The 12,753-nt window shown below is 59.9% G+C and overlaps 1 protein-coding gene across 1 annotated transcript in view; it reads left to right on the forward strand.

Annotated features, from left to right (window-relative positions):
• Positions 1–244: 244 nt before the first annotated feature.
• Positions 245–12,753, forward strand: part of LOC140411228 (uncharacterized) — a 34,590-nt gene continuing 22,081 nt past the window's right edge. Inside the window, exon 1 of the mRNA XM_072500335.1 lies at positions 245–450. Within this exon, the coding sequence (XP_072356436.1) occupies positions 319–450 (132 nt within the window). The 5' untranslated portion in view covers positions 245–318. The remainder of the gene's footprint in view (positions 451–12,753) is intronic.

The following is a 12,753-nucleotide window of genomic DNA, read 5'->3' on the forward strand; positions in this document are numbered from 1 at the left end:
GTTCACATTTCCTGTCTAACTCAGGCAGGGGGGTCAATGCTGAGTGTGTGAACTGGAATCAATAGTGAAATATCTGCATCACAGAGATCATGATTTCCAAATTATTTCTAAATTCAAGGCTGGGCCCAAAAAACATTTCCATAGTTAATCAGCTGGGGCGTTTCTTCAACGTCTGATGTTCCCGTAGCTAAACCTTATTCAAAATCATCCCCTGAAAACTGTATTAAAATCCCTGAGCTCTCTGCTCAAACTGCAGATCGAGCTGAAGGTGCTGAGGGTCATTCAGTGAATTCACCAGTGACCTGTACCGACACCAAGATGCTGAGAATCTTCTTAACCGTGTCTGTCCTCTTCTGGAACCAACTCGCTGCACAGGATGCGTTAGACGAGGTGATCGAACTCTGTGATCAAGAGGACTGCCTTAAAGCCGCAGTCATCATTCAGGACAAGGTGAGTATCGTTCAGAGTTTACTGCATCCTGTAATGTTCGTACCAGTGGAAATTATTTAATGCCTGTGTTTTTGGGTCGAGTCCCCTTTACTCTCTTTACTGTCAAACATCTGTCTGACTCAGGCAGGGAGGCTTGTCAATGCTGAGTGTGTGAACTGGAATAAACAGTGAAATATCTGCCCCGGGCGGTTCACACATCCCGGGACCCGGCACTTACACAGTTTTAAAAAATATATATATTTTATTAAAGTTTTCAAACACAATTTTTCCTCCTTACAAATCAACAATACGGTAACATGATAACTGATAGATAATATTGTTTAAATAAAATAGTGAACTAACAAAATAACACGAAATATTGTTCCCCTCCCCCCGCATCTTCACCCCATCTAGAACACAAACAATTCCCCCCCCCCCTTCCCTCCCTCCCTCGCCCCCCCCCCCCCCCCCCCCTGGGCTGCTGCTGGCTAACTATTTTACCCCTAACGTTCCGCTAGGTAGTGGAGGAACGGTTGCCACCGCCTGGTGAACCCCTGAGCCGATCCTCTCAGCGCAAACTTCACCCGCTCCAGTTTTATGAACCCCACCATATTGTTTATCCAGGCCTCCATGCCGGGGGGTTTCGCTTCATTCCACATGAGTAAAATCCTCCGCCGGGCTACTAGGGACGCAAAGGCCACAATATCGGCCTCTTTCGCCTCCTGCACTCCCGGCTCATCCGCTACCCCAAATATAGCTAACCCCCAGCTTGGCTTAACCCGGACCTTCACCACCTTCAAGATCACTCCCGCCACTCCCCTCCAATACCCCTCCAGTGCCGGACACGACCAAAACATATGTGTGTGGTTCGCCGGGCTTCCCCCGCACCTCCCGCACTTGTCCTCCACTCCGAAGAACCTGCTCAACCTCGCTCCCGTTATGTGTGCTCTATGTGGCACCTTAAATTGGACCAGGCTAAGCCTGGCACACGAGGAAGAGGAATTTACCCTACTTAGGGCATCAGCCCACAAACCCTCCTCAATCTCCTCCCCGAGCTCTTCTTCCCATTTTCCTTTCAGTTCTTCTACCAGCTCCTCCCCCTCTTCTCTCATCTCCCGGTATATTTCGGACACCTTGCCCTCCCCGACCCACCCCCCCGAAAGCACTCTATCCTGGATCCCCTGTGTCGGGAGCAGCGGAAATTCCCTCACCTGTTGTCTCGTGAACGCCCTCACCTGCATATACCTAAAGATATTCCCCAGAGGCAGCTAATACTTTTCCTCTAGCGCTCCCAAGCTCGCAAACGTCCCGGCACTCACACAGTTAATGATTTCGAAATTCAAGGCTGGGATCAGGAAAGTATTCTGAGGAGCAGAATCTATCTGTACTTTAGACACGGATTAATCAGGGATAGTCAGTGTGGATTTGTTAAGGGAAGGTCTTTCTTGACAAACACAGTTGAATTATTTGAGGCGGTGAGCAGGGGTGTTGATGAGGGGAATGCATTTGGAGTGGTCGATATGGGCTTTAGCCAGGCTTTTGATAGGGTCCCTCGTGGCAGACTGATCCAGTCAGGGCCCATGGCACCCAAGGCAAAGAGACACATTGGACCCACAATTGGCTGAGAGGCAGGAAGCTGAGGGTGGTCTCTGAAGGCAGGTTAATAGGGGGGTGGAAAAGGCAAATGGGACACTGGCTTTTCTCAATCGGGACATAGATTACAACAGCAGGGAGGTGATGTTGGAGTTGTACAGAACATTGGTGAGGACACAGCTGGAGTACTGTGTGTAATTCTGCGCACCACATTATAGGAAGGATGTGACTGTACTGGAGCGGGTGCAGAGGAGATTCACCAGGATGGTGCCTGGGACGGAACATTTCAGTTATGAAGAGAGGTTGGGGCTTGGGCTGTTTTCGCTGGAGTAGAGAAGACTGAGGGGCGATCTGATCGATGGCTACAAGATTATGAGGGGCATGGTCAGGATAATAATAATCTTTATTGTCACAAGGAGGTTTACACTAACACTGCAATGAAGTTGCTGTGTAAACCCCCTCGTCGCCACATTCCGGCGCCTGTTCGGGTCACAGAGGGAGAATTCAGAATGTCCAATTCACCAACAGCACGTCTTTCGGGACTTGTGGGAGGAAACCGGAGCACCCGGAGGAAACCCACGCAGACACGGGGAGAACGTGCAGACTCCGCACAGACAGTGACCCAAGCCGGGAATCGAACTTGCGACCCTGGAGTTGTGAAGCAACAGTGCTAACCACTGTGCTACCGTGACATCTGAGCCCATCCCCACTCCCCTCATACCAAACCCCCACCCTACACCCCAGAAAGCAGCCCCCGTCCACCGGATTGTGTGTGACGCCCCCAACCCACAAATACAGGGGAGATACATCGCCTCCACCGCCCAGAGACCCCTATGATAGGGAGAACCCCCAGAGACCCTGTGATAGGGAGACCACCCCCCCACAGAGACCCTGTGATAGGGAGACCCCCCCAGAGACACGTGTGATAGGGAGACCCCCCCAGAGACCCTGTGATAGGGAGGCCCCCCCCACAGAGACCCCTGTGATAGGGAGACCCCCCACAGAGACCCCTGTGATAGGGAGACCCTCCCCAGAGACACGTATGATAGGGACCCCCCCAGAGACCCTGTGATAGGGAGACCCCCCCCACAGAGACCCCTGTGATAGGGAGACCCCCACAGAGACCACTGTGATAGGGAGACCCCCCCACAGAGACCCCTGTGATAGGGAGACCCCCCCCACAGAGACCCCTGTGATAGGGAGACCCCCCACAGAGACCCGTGTGATAGGGAGACACCCCCCAGAGACCCTGTGATAGGGAGACCCCCCCCACAGAGACCCCTGTGATAGGGAGCCCCCCCCACACAGAGACCCCTGTGATAGGGAGACCCCCCACAGAGACCTCTGTGATAGGGAGACACCCCCCAGAGACCCTGTGATAGGGAGACCCCCCCCCGCAGAGACCCCTGTGATAGGGACACCCCCCAGAGACCCCTGTGATAGGGAGACCCCCCCACAGAGACCCCTGTGATAGGGACACCCCCCCAGAGACCCCTGTGATAGGGAGACCCCCCCCCGCAGAGACCCCTGTGATAGGGACACCCCCCACAGAGACACTTGTGATAGGGAGACCCCCCCACAGAGACCCCTGTGATAGGGAGACACCCCCACAGAGACCCTGTGATATGGAGACCCCCCCCACAGAGACCCGTGTGATAGGGAGACCCCCACAGAGACCCCTGTGAAAGGGAGACCCTCACAGAGACCCCTGTGAAAGGGAGACCCCCCACAGAGACCCCTGTGATAAGGAGCCCCCCCCCACAGAGACCACTGTGATAGAGAGACACTCCCCCACAGAGACCCCTGTGATAGGGAGACCCTCCCCACACAGAGACCCCTGTGATAGGGAGACCCCCCACACACAGAGACCCCTGTGATAGGGAGACCACCCCCCCCACACAGAGACCGCTGTGAAAGAGAGAGACCCCCCCACAGAGACCCCTGTGATAGGGAGATCCTGCCCCCACAGAGACCTCTGTGATAGGGAGACCCCCCCCCCCCACAGACACCCCTGTGATAGGGAGACCCCCCGACACAGAGACACCTGTGATAGGGAGACCCCCTTCCCACAGAGACCCCTGTGGTAGGGAGACCACCCCCCCCACAGAGACCGCTGTGAAAGAGAGAGACCACCCCACAGAGACCCCTGTGATAGGGAGATCCTGCCCCCACAGAGACCCCTGTGATAGGGAGACCCCCCCCCCACAGAGACCCCTGTGATAGGGAGACCCCCGAACCAGAGACCCCTGTGATAGGGAGACCCCCCTCCCACAGAGACCCCTGTGATAGGGAGACCCCGCCCCACAGAGACCGCTGTGAAAGAGAGAGACCCCCCCCCACAGAGACCCCTGTGATAGGGAGACCAAGCCCCCACAGAGACCCCTGTGATAGGGAGAACCCCCCCACAGAGACCCCTGTGATAGGTAGACCCCCCGACACAGAGACCCCTGTGATAGAGAGACCCCCCCACAAAGACCGCTGTGAAAGTGGGAGCCCCTCCCAGAGATACCAGTGATAGGGAGACCAACCCACAGAGACCCCTGTGATCAGGAGACTACCCCACAGAGACCCCTGTGATAGGGACACCCCCCCCCCACAAAGAGAACCCTGTGACAGGGAGACCCCCCTACCCACTGAGACCCCTGTGATAGGGAGACTCCCCGACAGAGACCCCTGTGATAGCAAGACACCCCCACAGAGAACCTGTGATAGGGAGACCCCCCCACAGAGATACGTGTGATAGGGAGACCCCCACAGAGACCACTGTGAAAGGGAGACCCCCCCCACAGAGACCCCTGTGATAGGGAGACCCCCCCACACAGAGACCCCTGTGATAGGGAGACCCCCACACACAGAGACCCCTGTGATAGGGAGACCCCCCACAGAGACCTCTGTGATAGGGAGACCCCACCCCCAGGGTCCCCTGTGATAGGGAGACCCCCCACAGAGACCTCTGTGATAGGGAGACTCCACCAACGGGGTCCCCTGTGATAGGGTGACCCCCACACAGAGACCTCTGTGATAAGGAGACCCCACCCCCAGGGTCCCCTGTGATAGGGAGACCCCCACACAGAGACCCCTGCGATAGAGAGACCCCCCCCCACAGAGACACCTGTGATAGGGAGACCCCCACAGAGACCCCTGTAAAAGGGAGACCCCCAACAGAGACCCCTGTGAAAGGGAGACACCCCCCGCACAGACCCCTGTTATAGAGAGACACCCCCACAGAGACCCCTGTGATAAGGAGAACCCCCCCACACACAGACCCCTGTGATAAGGAGACCCCCCACAGAGACCCGTGTGATAGGGAGACCCCCCCCCACACAGAGAACCCTGTGATAGGGAGACCCCCCGACACAGAGACCCATGTGATAGGGAGACCCCCCCCCCCACAGAGACCCCTGTGATAGGGAGACCCCCCACAGAGACCCGTGTGATAGGGAGACCCCCCCCCACACAGAGAACCCTGTGATAGGGAGACCCCCCGACACAGAGACCCATGTGATAGGGAGACCCACCTCCCACAGAGACCCCTGTGATAGGGAGACCCCCCTCTCACAGAGCACGCTGTGAAAGAGAGAGCACCCCCCACAGAGACCCCTGTGATAGGGAGACCCCCCTCTCACAGAGACCGCTGTGAAAGAGAGAGCAACCCCCACAGAGACCCCTGTGATAGGGAGACCCCCCCCCCACACAGAGACCCCTGTGATAGGGAGGCCCACCCCCCACAGAGACCCCTGTGATAGGGAGACCCCCGCCGCCCCACGGAGACCCCTGTGATAGGTAGACCCCCCACAGAGACCCCTGTGATAGGGAGACACCCCCACAGAGACACGTGTGATAGGGAGACCCCCATAGAGACCACTGTGAAAGGGAGACACACCCCACAGAGACCGCTGTGAAAGAGAGAGCCCCCCCCCCACACAGAGACCCCTGTGATAGGGAGACCCTGCCCCCACAGAGACCCCTCTGATAGGGAGGCCCACCCCCCACAGAGACCCCCGTGATAGGGAGAACCCCCCACAGAGACCCTTGTGATAGGGAGACGCACCGGCCCCACAGAGACCCCTGTGATAGGGAGACCCCCCCACAGAGACCCCTGTGATAGGGAGACCCCCCCCCACAGAGACCCCAGTGAAAGAAAGACCCCCCCACAAAGACCGCTGTGAAAGTGGGAGCCCCTCCCAGAGAGACCAGTGATAGGGAGACCAACCCACAGAGACCCCTGTGATAAGGAGACCACCCCACAGAGACCCCTGTGATAGGGACACCCTCCCCCCCCCCAAAGAGAACCCTGTGACAGGGAGACCCCCCTCCCCACTGAGACGCCTGTGATAGGGAGACTCCCCGACAGAGACCCCTGTAATAGGGAGACACCCCCACAGAGAACCTGTGATAGGGAGACCCCCCCACAGAGACACGTGTGATAGGGAGACCCCCATAGAGACCACTGTGAAAGGGAGACCCCCCCTACAGAGACCGCTGTGAAAGAGAGAGCCCCCCCCCACAGAAACCCCTGTGATAGGGAGACCCTGCCCCCACAGAGACCCCTGTGACAGGGAGACCCCCCCCACACAGAGACCCCTCTGATAGGGAGGCCCACCCCCCACTGAGACCCCCGTGATAGGGAGACCCCCGCCCCCCACAGAGACCCTTGTGATAGGGAGACCCCCCCGGCCCCACAGAGACCTCTGTGATAGGGAGACCCCCCCCCACAGAGACCCCTGTGATAGGGAGACCCCCCTCCCACTGAGACCCTTGTGATAGGGAGACTCCACGACAGAGACCCCTGTGATAGGCACACCCCCCCCCCCCCAAAAAGAGAACCCTGTGACAGGGAGACCCCCCTCCCCACTGAGACCCCTTTGATAGGGAGACTCCCCGACAGAGACCACTGTGATAGGGAGACCCCCCCCACAGAGACCCCTGTGATAGGGAGACCCCCCCACACAGAGACCCCTGTGATAGGGAGACCCTGCCCCCACAGATACCTCTGTGATAAGGAGACCCCCCCACACAGAGACCCCTGTGATAGGGAGACCCTGCCCCTACAGAGACCCCTGTGATAAGGAGACCCCCGCCCACACAGAGACCCCTGTGATAGGGAGGCCCACCCCCCACAGAGACCCCTGTGATAGGGAGACCCCCCAACAGAGACCCCTGTGATAGGGAGACACCCCCACAGAGACCCCTGTGATAGGGAGACTCCCCGACAGAGACCCCTGTGATAGGGACACCCCCGCCCCTAAAAGAGAACCCTGTGACAGGGAGACCCCCCTCCCCACTGAGACCCCTTTGATAGGGAGACTCCCCGACAGAGACCACTGTGATAGGGAGACCCCCCCCACAGAGACCCCTGTGATAGGGAGACCCCACCACACAGAGACCCCTGTGATAGGGAGACCCCCCCACACAGAGACCCCTGTGATAGGGAGACCCTGCCCCCACAGAGACCCCTGTGATAAGGAGACCCTCCCCCACACAGAGACCCCTGTGATAGGGAGGCCCACCCCCCACAGAGACCCCTGTGATAGGGAGACCCCCCCCCCACAGAGACCCCTGTGATAGAGAGACCCCCCCACACAGAGACCCCTGTGATAGGGAGACCCCCCCCACAAAGACCGCTGTGAAAGTGGGAGCCCCTCCCAGAGAGACCAGTGATAGGGAGACCAACCCACAGAGACCCCTGTGATAAGGAGACCACACCACAGAGACCCCTGTGATAGGGACACCCCCACCCCCCCACAAAGAGAACCCTGTGACAGGGAGACCCCCCTCCCCACAGAGACCCCTGTGATAGGGAGACTCCCCGACAGAGACCCCTGTGATAGGGAGACACCCCCACAGAGAACCTGTGATAGGGAGACCCCCCCACAGAGACACATGTGATAGGGAGACCCCCATAGAGACCACTGTGAAAGGGAGACCCCCCCCCACAGAGACCGCTGTGAAAGAGAGAGCCCCCCCCACACAGAGACCCCTCTGATCGGGAGGCCCACCCCCCACTGAGACCCCCGTGATAGGGAGAACCCCCCCACAGAGTCCCTTGTGATAGGGAGACCCCCCCACAGAGACCCCTTTGATAGGGAGACTCCCCGACAGAGACCCCTGTGATAGGGACACCCCCCCCCCCCAAAAAGAGAACCCTGTGAAAGGGAGACCCCCCTCCCCACTGAGACCCCTGTGATAGGGAGACCCCCCCACAGAGACCCCTGTGATAGGGAGAACCCCCCACACAGAGACCCCTGTGATAGGGAGACCCCCCACAGGGACACCTGTGACAGGGAGACCCCCCTCCCCACTGAGACCCCTGTGATAGGGAGACCCCCCCACAGAGACCCCTGTGATAGGGAGAACCCCCCACACAGAGACCCCTGTGATAGAGCGACCCCCCACAGGGACACCTGTGATAGGGAGACCCCCCCCACAGAGACCCCTGTGATAGGGAGACACCCCCACAGAGACCCTGTGATAGGGAGACACCCCCACAGAGACCCCTGTGATAGGGAGATCCCCACAGAGACACGTGTGATCGGGAGACCCCCACAGAGACCCCTGTGAAAGGGAGACCCCCACAGAGACCCCTGTGAAAGGGAGTCCCCCCCCACAGAGACCCCTGTGATAAGGAGACCCCCCGCCCCCCACAGAGACCACTGTGATAGAGAGACACTCCCACAGAGACCCCTGTGATAGGGAGACCCTGCCCCCACAGATACCCCTGTGACAGGGAGACCCCCCCACACAGAGACCCCTCTGATAGGGAGGCCCACCCCCCACAGAGGCCCCCGTGATAGGGAGAACCCCCCACAGAGACCCTTGTGATAGGGAGACCCCCCGCCCCACAGAGACCCCTGTGATAGGGAGACCCCCCCCACAGAGACCCCTGTGATAGGGAGACCCCCCCACAGAGACCTCTGTGATAGAGATACACCCCCCCACAAAGACCGCTGTGAAAGTGGGAGCCCTCCCAGAGAGACCCGTGATAGGGAGACCAACCCACAGAGACACCTGTGATAAGGAGACTGCCCCACAGAGACCCCTGTGATAGCGAGACCAACCCACAGAGACCCCCGTGATAGGGAGACTCCCCGACAGAGACCCCCGTGATAGGGAGACACCCCCACAGAGAACATGTGATAGGGAGACCCCCCACAGAGACACGTGTGATAGGGAGACCCCCACAGAGACCACTGTGAAAGGGAGACCCCCCCCACAGAGACCGCTGTGAAAGAGAGAGCCCCCCCCCCCCACAGAGACCCCTATGATAGAGAGACCCTGCCCCCACAGAGACCCCTGTGACAGGGAGACCCCCCCACACAGAGACCCCTGTGATAAGGAGACCCCCCACAGAGACCCCCGTGAAAGGGAGACCCCCCCCCCCCACAGAGACCCTTGTGATAGGGAGACCCCCCGGCCCCACAGAGACCCCTGTGATAGGGGACCCCCCCCCCACAGAGACCCCTGTGATAGGGAGACCCCCCCACAGAGACCCCTGTGATAGGGAGACCCCCCCCCCAAAGACCGCTGTGAAAGTGGGAGCCGCTCCCAGAGAGACCAGTGATAGGGAGACCACCCCACAGAGACCCCTGTGATAGGGACCCCCCCCCACAAAGAGAACCCTGTGACAGGGAGAACCCCCTCCCCACAGAGACCCCTGTGATAAGGAGACCACCCCACAGAGACCCCTTTGATAGGGACACCCCCCCCCCAAAAGAAAACCCTGTGAGAGGGAGACCCCCCTCCCCACTGAGACCCCTGTGATAGGGAGACTCCCCGACAGAGACCACTGTGATAGGGAGACCCCCCCACAGAGACCCCTGTGATTGGGAGACCCCCCCACACAGAGACCCCTGTGATAGGGAGACCACCCCACACAGAGACCCCTGTGATAGGGAGACCCCCAACAGAGACCTCTGTGATAGGGAGACCCCACCCCCAGGGTCCCCTGTGATAGGGAGACCCCCACACAGAGACCCCTGCGATAGAGGCCCCCCCCCCACAGAGACCATTGTGATAGAGAGACCCTCCCCCACAGAGACCCCTGTGATAGGGAGACCCCCCCACACAGGGACCCCTGTGATAAGGAGACACCCCACAGAGGCCCCTGTGATAGGGAGACCCCCCCCCCCACAGAGACCCCTGTGATAGGGAGAACCCCCCCCAACAGAGACCCCTGTGATAGGGAGACCCCCCACAGAGACCCGTGTGATAGGGAGACTCCCCCACACAGAGAACCCTGTGATAGGGAGACCCCCCCTCTCACAGAGCACGCTGTGAAAGAGAGAGCCCCCCCCCACAGAGAACCCGGTGATAGGGAGACCCTGCCCCCACAGAGACCCCTGTGATAAGGAGACCCCCCCCACACAGAGACCCCTGTGATAGGGAGGCCCACCCCCCCACAGAGACCCCTGTGATAGGGAGGCCCCCACAGAGACCCCTGTGATAGGGATACCCCCCCCACAGTAGACCCCTGTGATAGCGAGCCCCCCCCGCCCCACAGAGACCCCTGTGATAGGGAGCCCCCCCCCCCACACAGAGACCCCTGTGATAGGGAGACCCCACACACAGAGACCCCTGTGATAGGGAGACCCCCTTCCCACAGAGACCCCTGTGATAGGGAGACCCCCCCCCCACAAAGACCGCTGTGAAAGTGGGAGCCCCTCCCAGAGAGACCAGTGATAGGGAGACCCACCCACAGAGACCCCTGTGACAAGGAGACAACGCCACAGAGACCCCTGTGATAGGGACACCCCCCCCCCCTCCACAAAGAGAAACCTGTGACAGGGAGACCCCCCTCCCCACTGAGACCCCTGTGATAGGGTGACTCCCCGACAGAGACCACTGTGATAGGGAGACCCCCCCACAGAGACCCCTGTGATAGGGAGACCCCCCACACAGAGACCCCTGTGACAGGGAGACCCCCCACACAGAGACCCCTGTGATAGCAAGACGCCCCCACAGAGACCTCTGTGATAGGGAGACCCCACCCCCAGGGTCCGCTGTGATAGGGTAACCCCCACAGTGACCCTGTGATAGAGAGACCCCCCCACAGACACGCCTGTGATAGGGAGACCCCACCCCCAGGGTCCCCTGTGATATGGGGACCCCCACACAGAAACCCACGTGATAGAGAGACCACCCCACAGAGACCCCTGCGATAGAGAGACCCCCCCCCACAGAGACACCTGTGACAGTGAGACCCCACCCACAGAGACCCCTGTGATAGGGAGACCCCCCCACAGAGACCCCTGTGATAGGAAGACCCCCCCACAGAGACCCCTGTGACAGTGAGACCACCCTCACAGAGACCCCGGTGATAGGGAGACCCCCCAACAGAGACCCCTGTGATAGGGAGACCCTCCCACAGAGACACCTGTGACAGTGAGACCCCCCTCACAGAGACCCCTGTGATAGGGAGACCCCCCCCCCACATAGACCCCTGTGATAGGGAGACCTCCCAACAGAGACCCCTGTGATAGGGAGTCACTCCCCAGAGACCCCTGTGATAGGGAGACCCCACCACAGAGACCCCTGTGATAGGGAGACACCCCCCAGAGACCCCTGTGATAGGGAAACCCCCCCACAGAGACCCCTGTGATAGGGAGACCCCCCCAAAAAAAGACCCCTGTGATAGGGAGAACCCCCCCCCCCCCCACAGAGACCCCTGTGACAGTGAGACCCCCCCAGGGACCCCTGTGATAGGGAGACCCACCCCCCACACAGAGACCCCTGTGATCGGGAGACCCCCCCACAGAGACCCCTGTGATAGGGAGACCCCCCCCCCACAGAGACCCCTGTGATAGAGAGACCCCCCCACAGAGACCCCTGTGATAGGGAGACCCCCCCACAAAGACCGCTGTGAAAGTGGGAGCCCCTCCCAGAGAGACCAGTGATAGGGAGACCACCCCACAGAGACCCCTGTGATAGGGACAACCCCCCCCCCCCCACAAAGAGAACCCTGTGACAGGGAGACCCCCCTCCCCACAGAGACCCCTATGATAAGGAGACCACCCCACAGAGACCCCTGTGATAGGGACATCCCCCCCCCCAAAAAGAAAACCCTGTGACAGGGAGACCCCCCTCCCCACTGAGACCCCTGTGATAAGGAGACTCCCCGACAGAGACCACTGTGATAGGGAGACGCCCCCCACAGAGACCCCTGTGATAGGGAGACCCCCCCACACAGAGACCCCTGTGATAGGGAGACCCCCCACACAGAGACCCCTGTGATAGGGAGACCCCCCACAGAGACCTCTGTGATAGGGGGACCCCACCCCCAGGGTCCCCTGTGATAGGGAGACCCCCCACAGAGACCTCTGTGATCGGGAGACTCCACCAACAGGGTCCCCTGTGATAGGGTGACCCCCACACAGAGACCTCTGTGATAAGGAGACCCCACCCCCAGGGTCCCCTGTGATAGGGAGACCCCCACACAGAGACCCCTGCGATAGAGAGACCCCCCCCCACAGAGACACCTGTGATAGGGAGACCCCCACAGAGACCCCTGAGAAAGGGAGACCCCCCCACAGAGACCCCTGTGAAAGGGAGACACCCCCCACACAGACCCCTGTTATAGAGAGACACCCCCACAGAGACCCCTGTGATAAGGAGAACCCCCCCTCCCCACTGAGACCCCTGTGATAGGGAGACTCCCCGACAGAGACCACTGTGATAGGGAGACCCCCCCCCACAGAGACCCCTGTGATAGGGAGACCCCCCCACACAGAGACC

The sequence above is a fragment of the Scyliorhinus torazame genome, chromosome 4 (genome assembly GCF_047496885.1).
Source record: "Scyliorhinus torazame isolate Kashiwa2021f chromosome 4, sScyTor2.1, whole genome shotgun sequence".
NCBI classification, from domain to species: domain Eukaryota; kingdom Metazoa; phylum Chordata; class Chondrichthyes; order Carcharhiniformes; family Scyliorhinidae; genus Scyliorhinus; species Scyliorhinus torazame.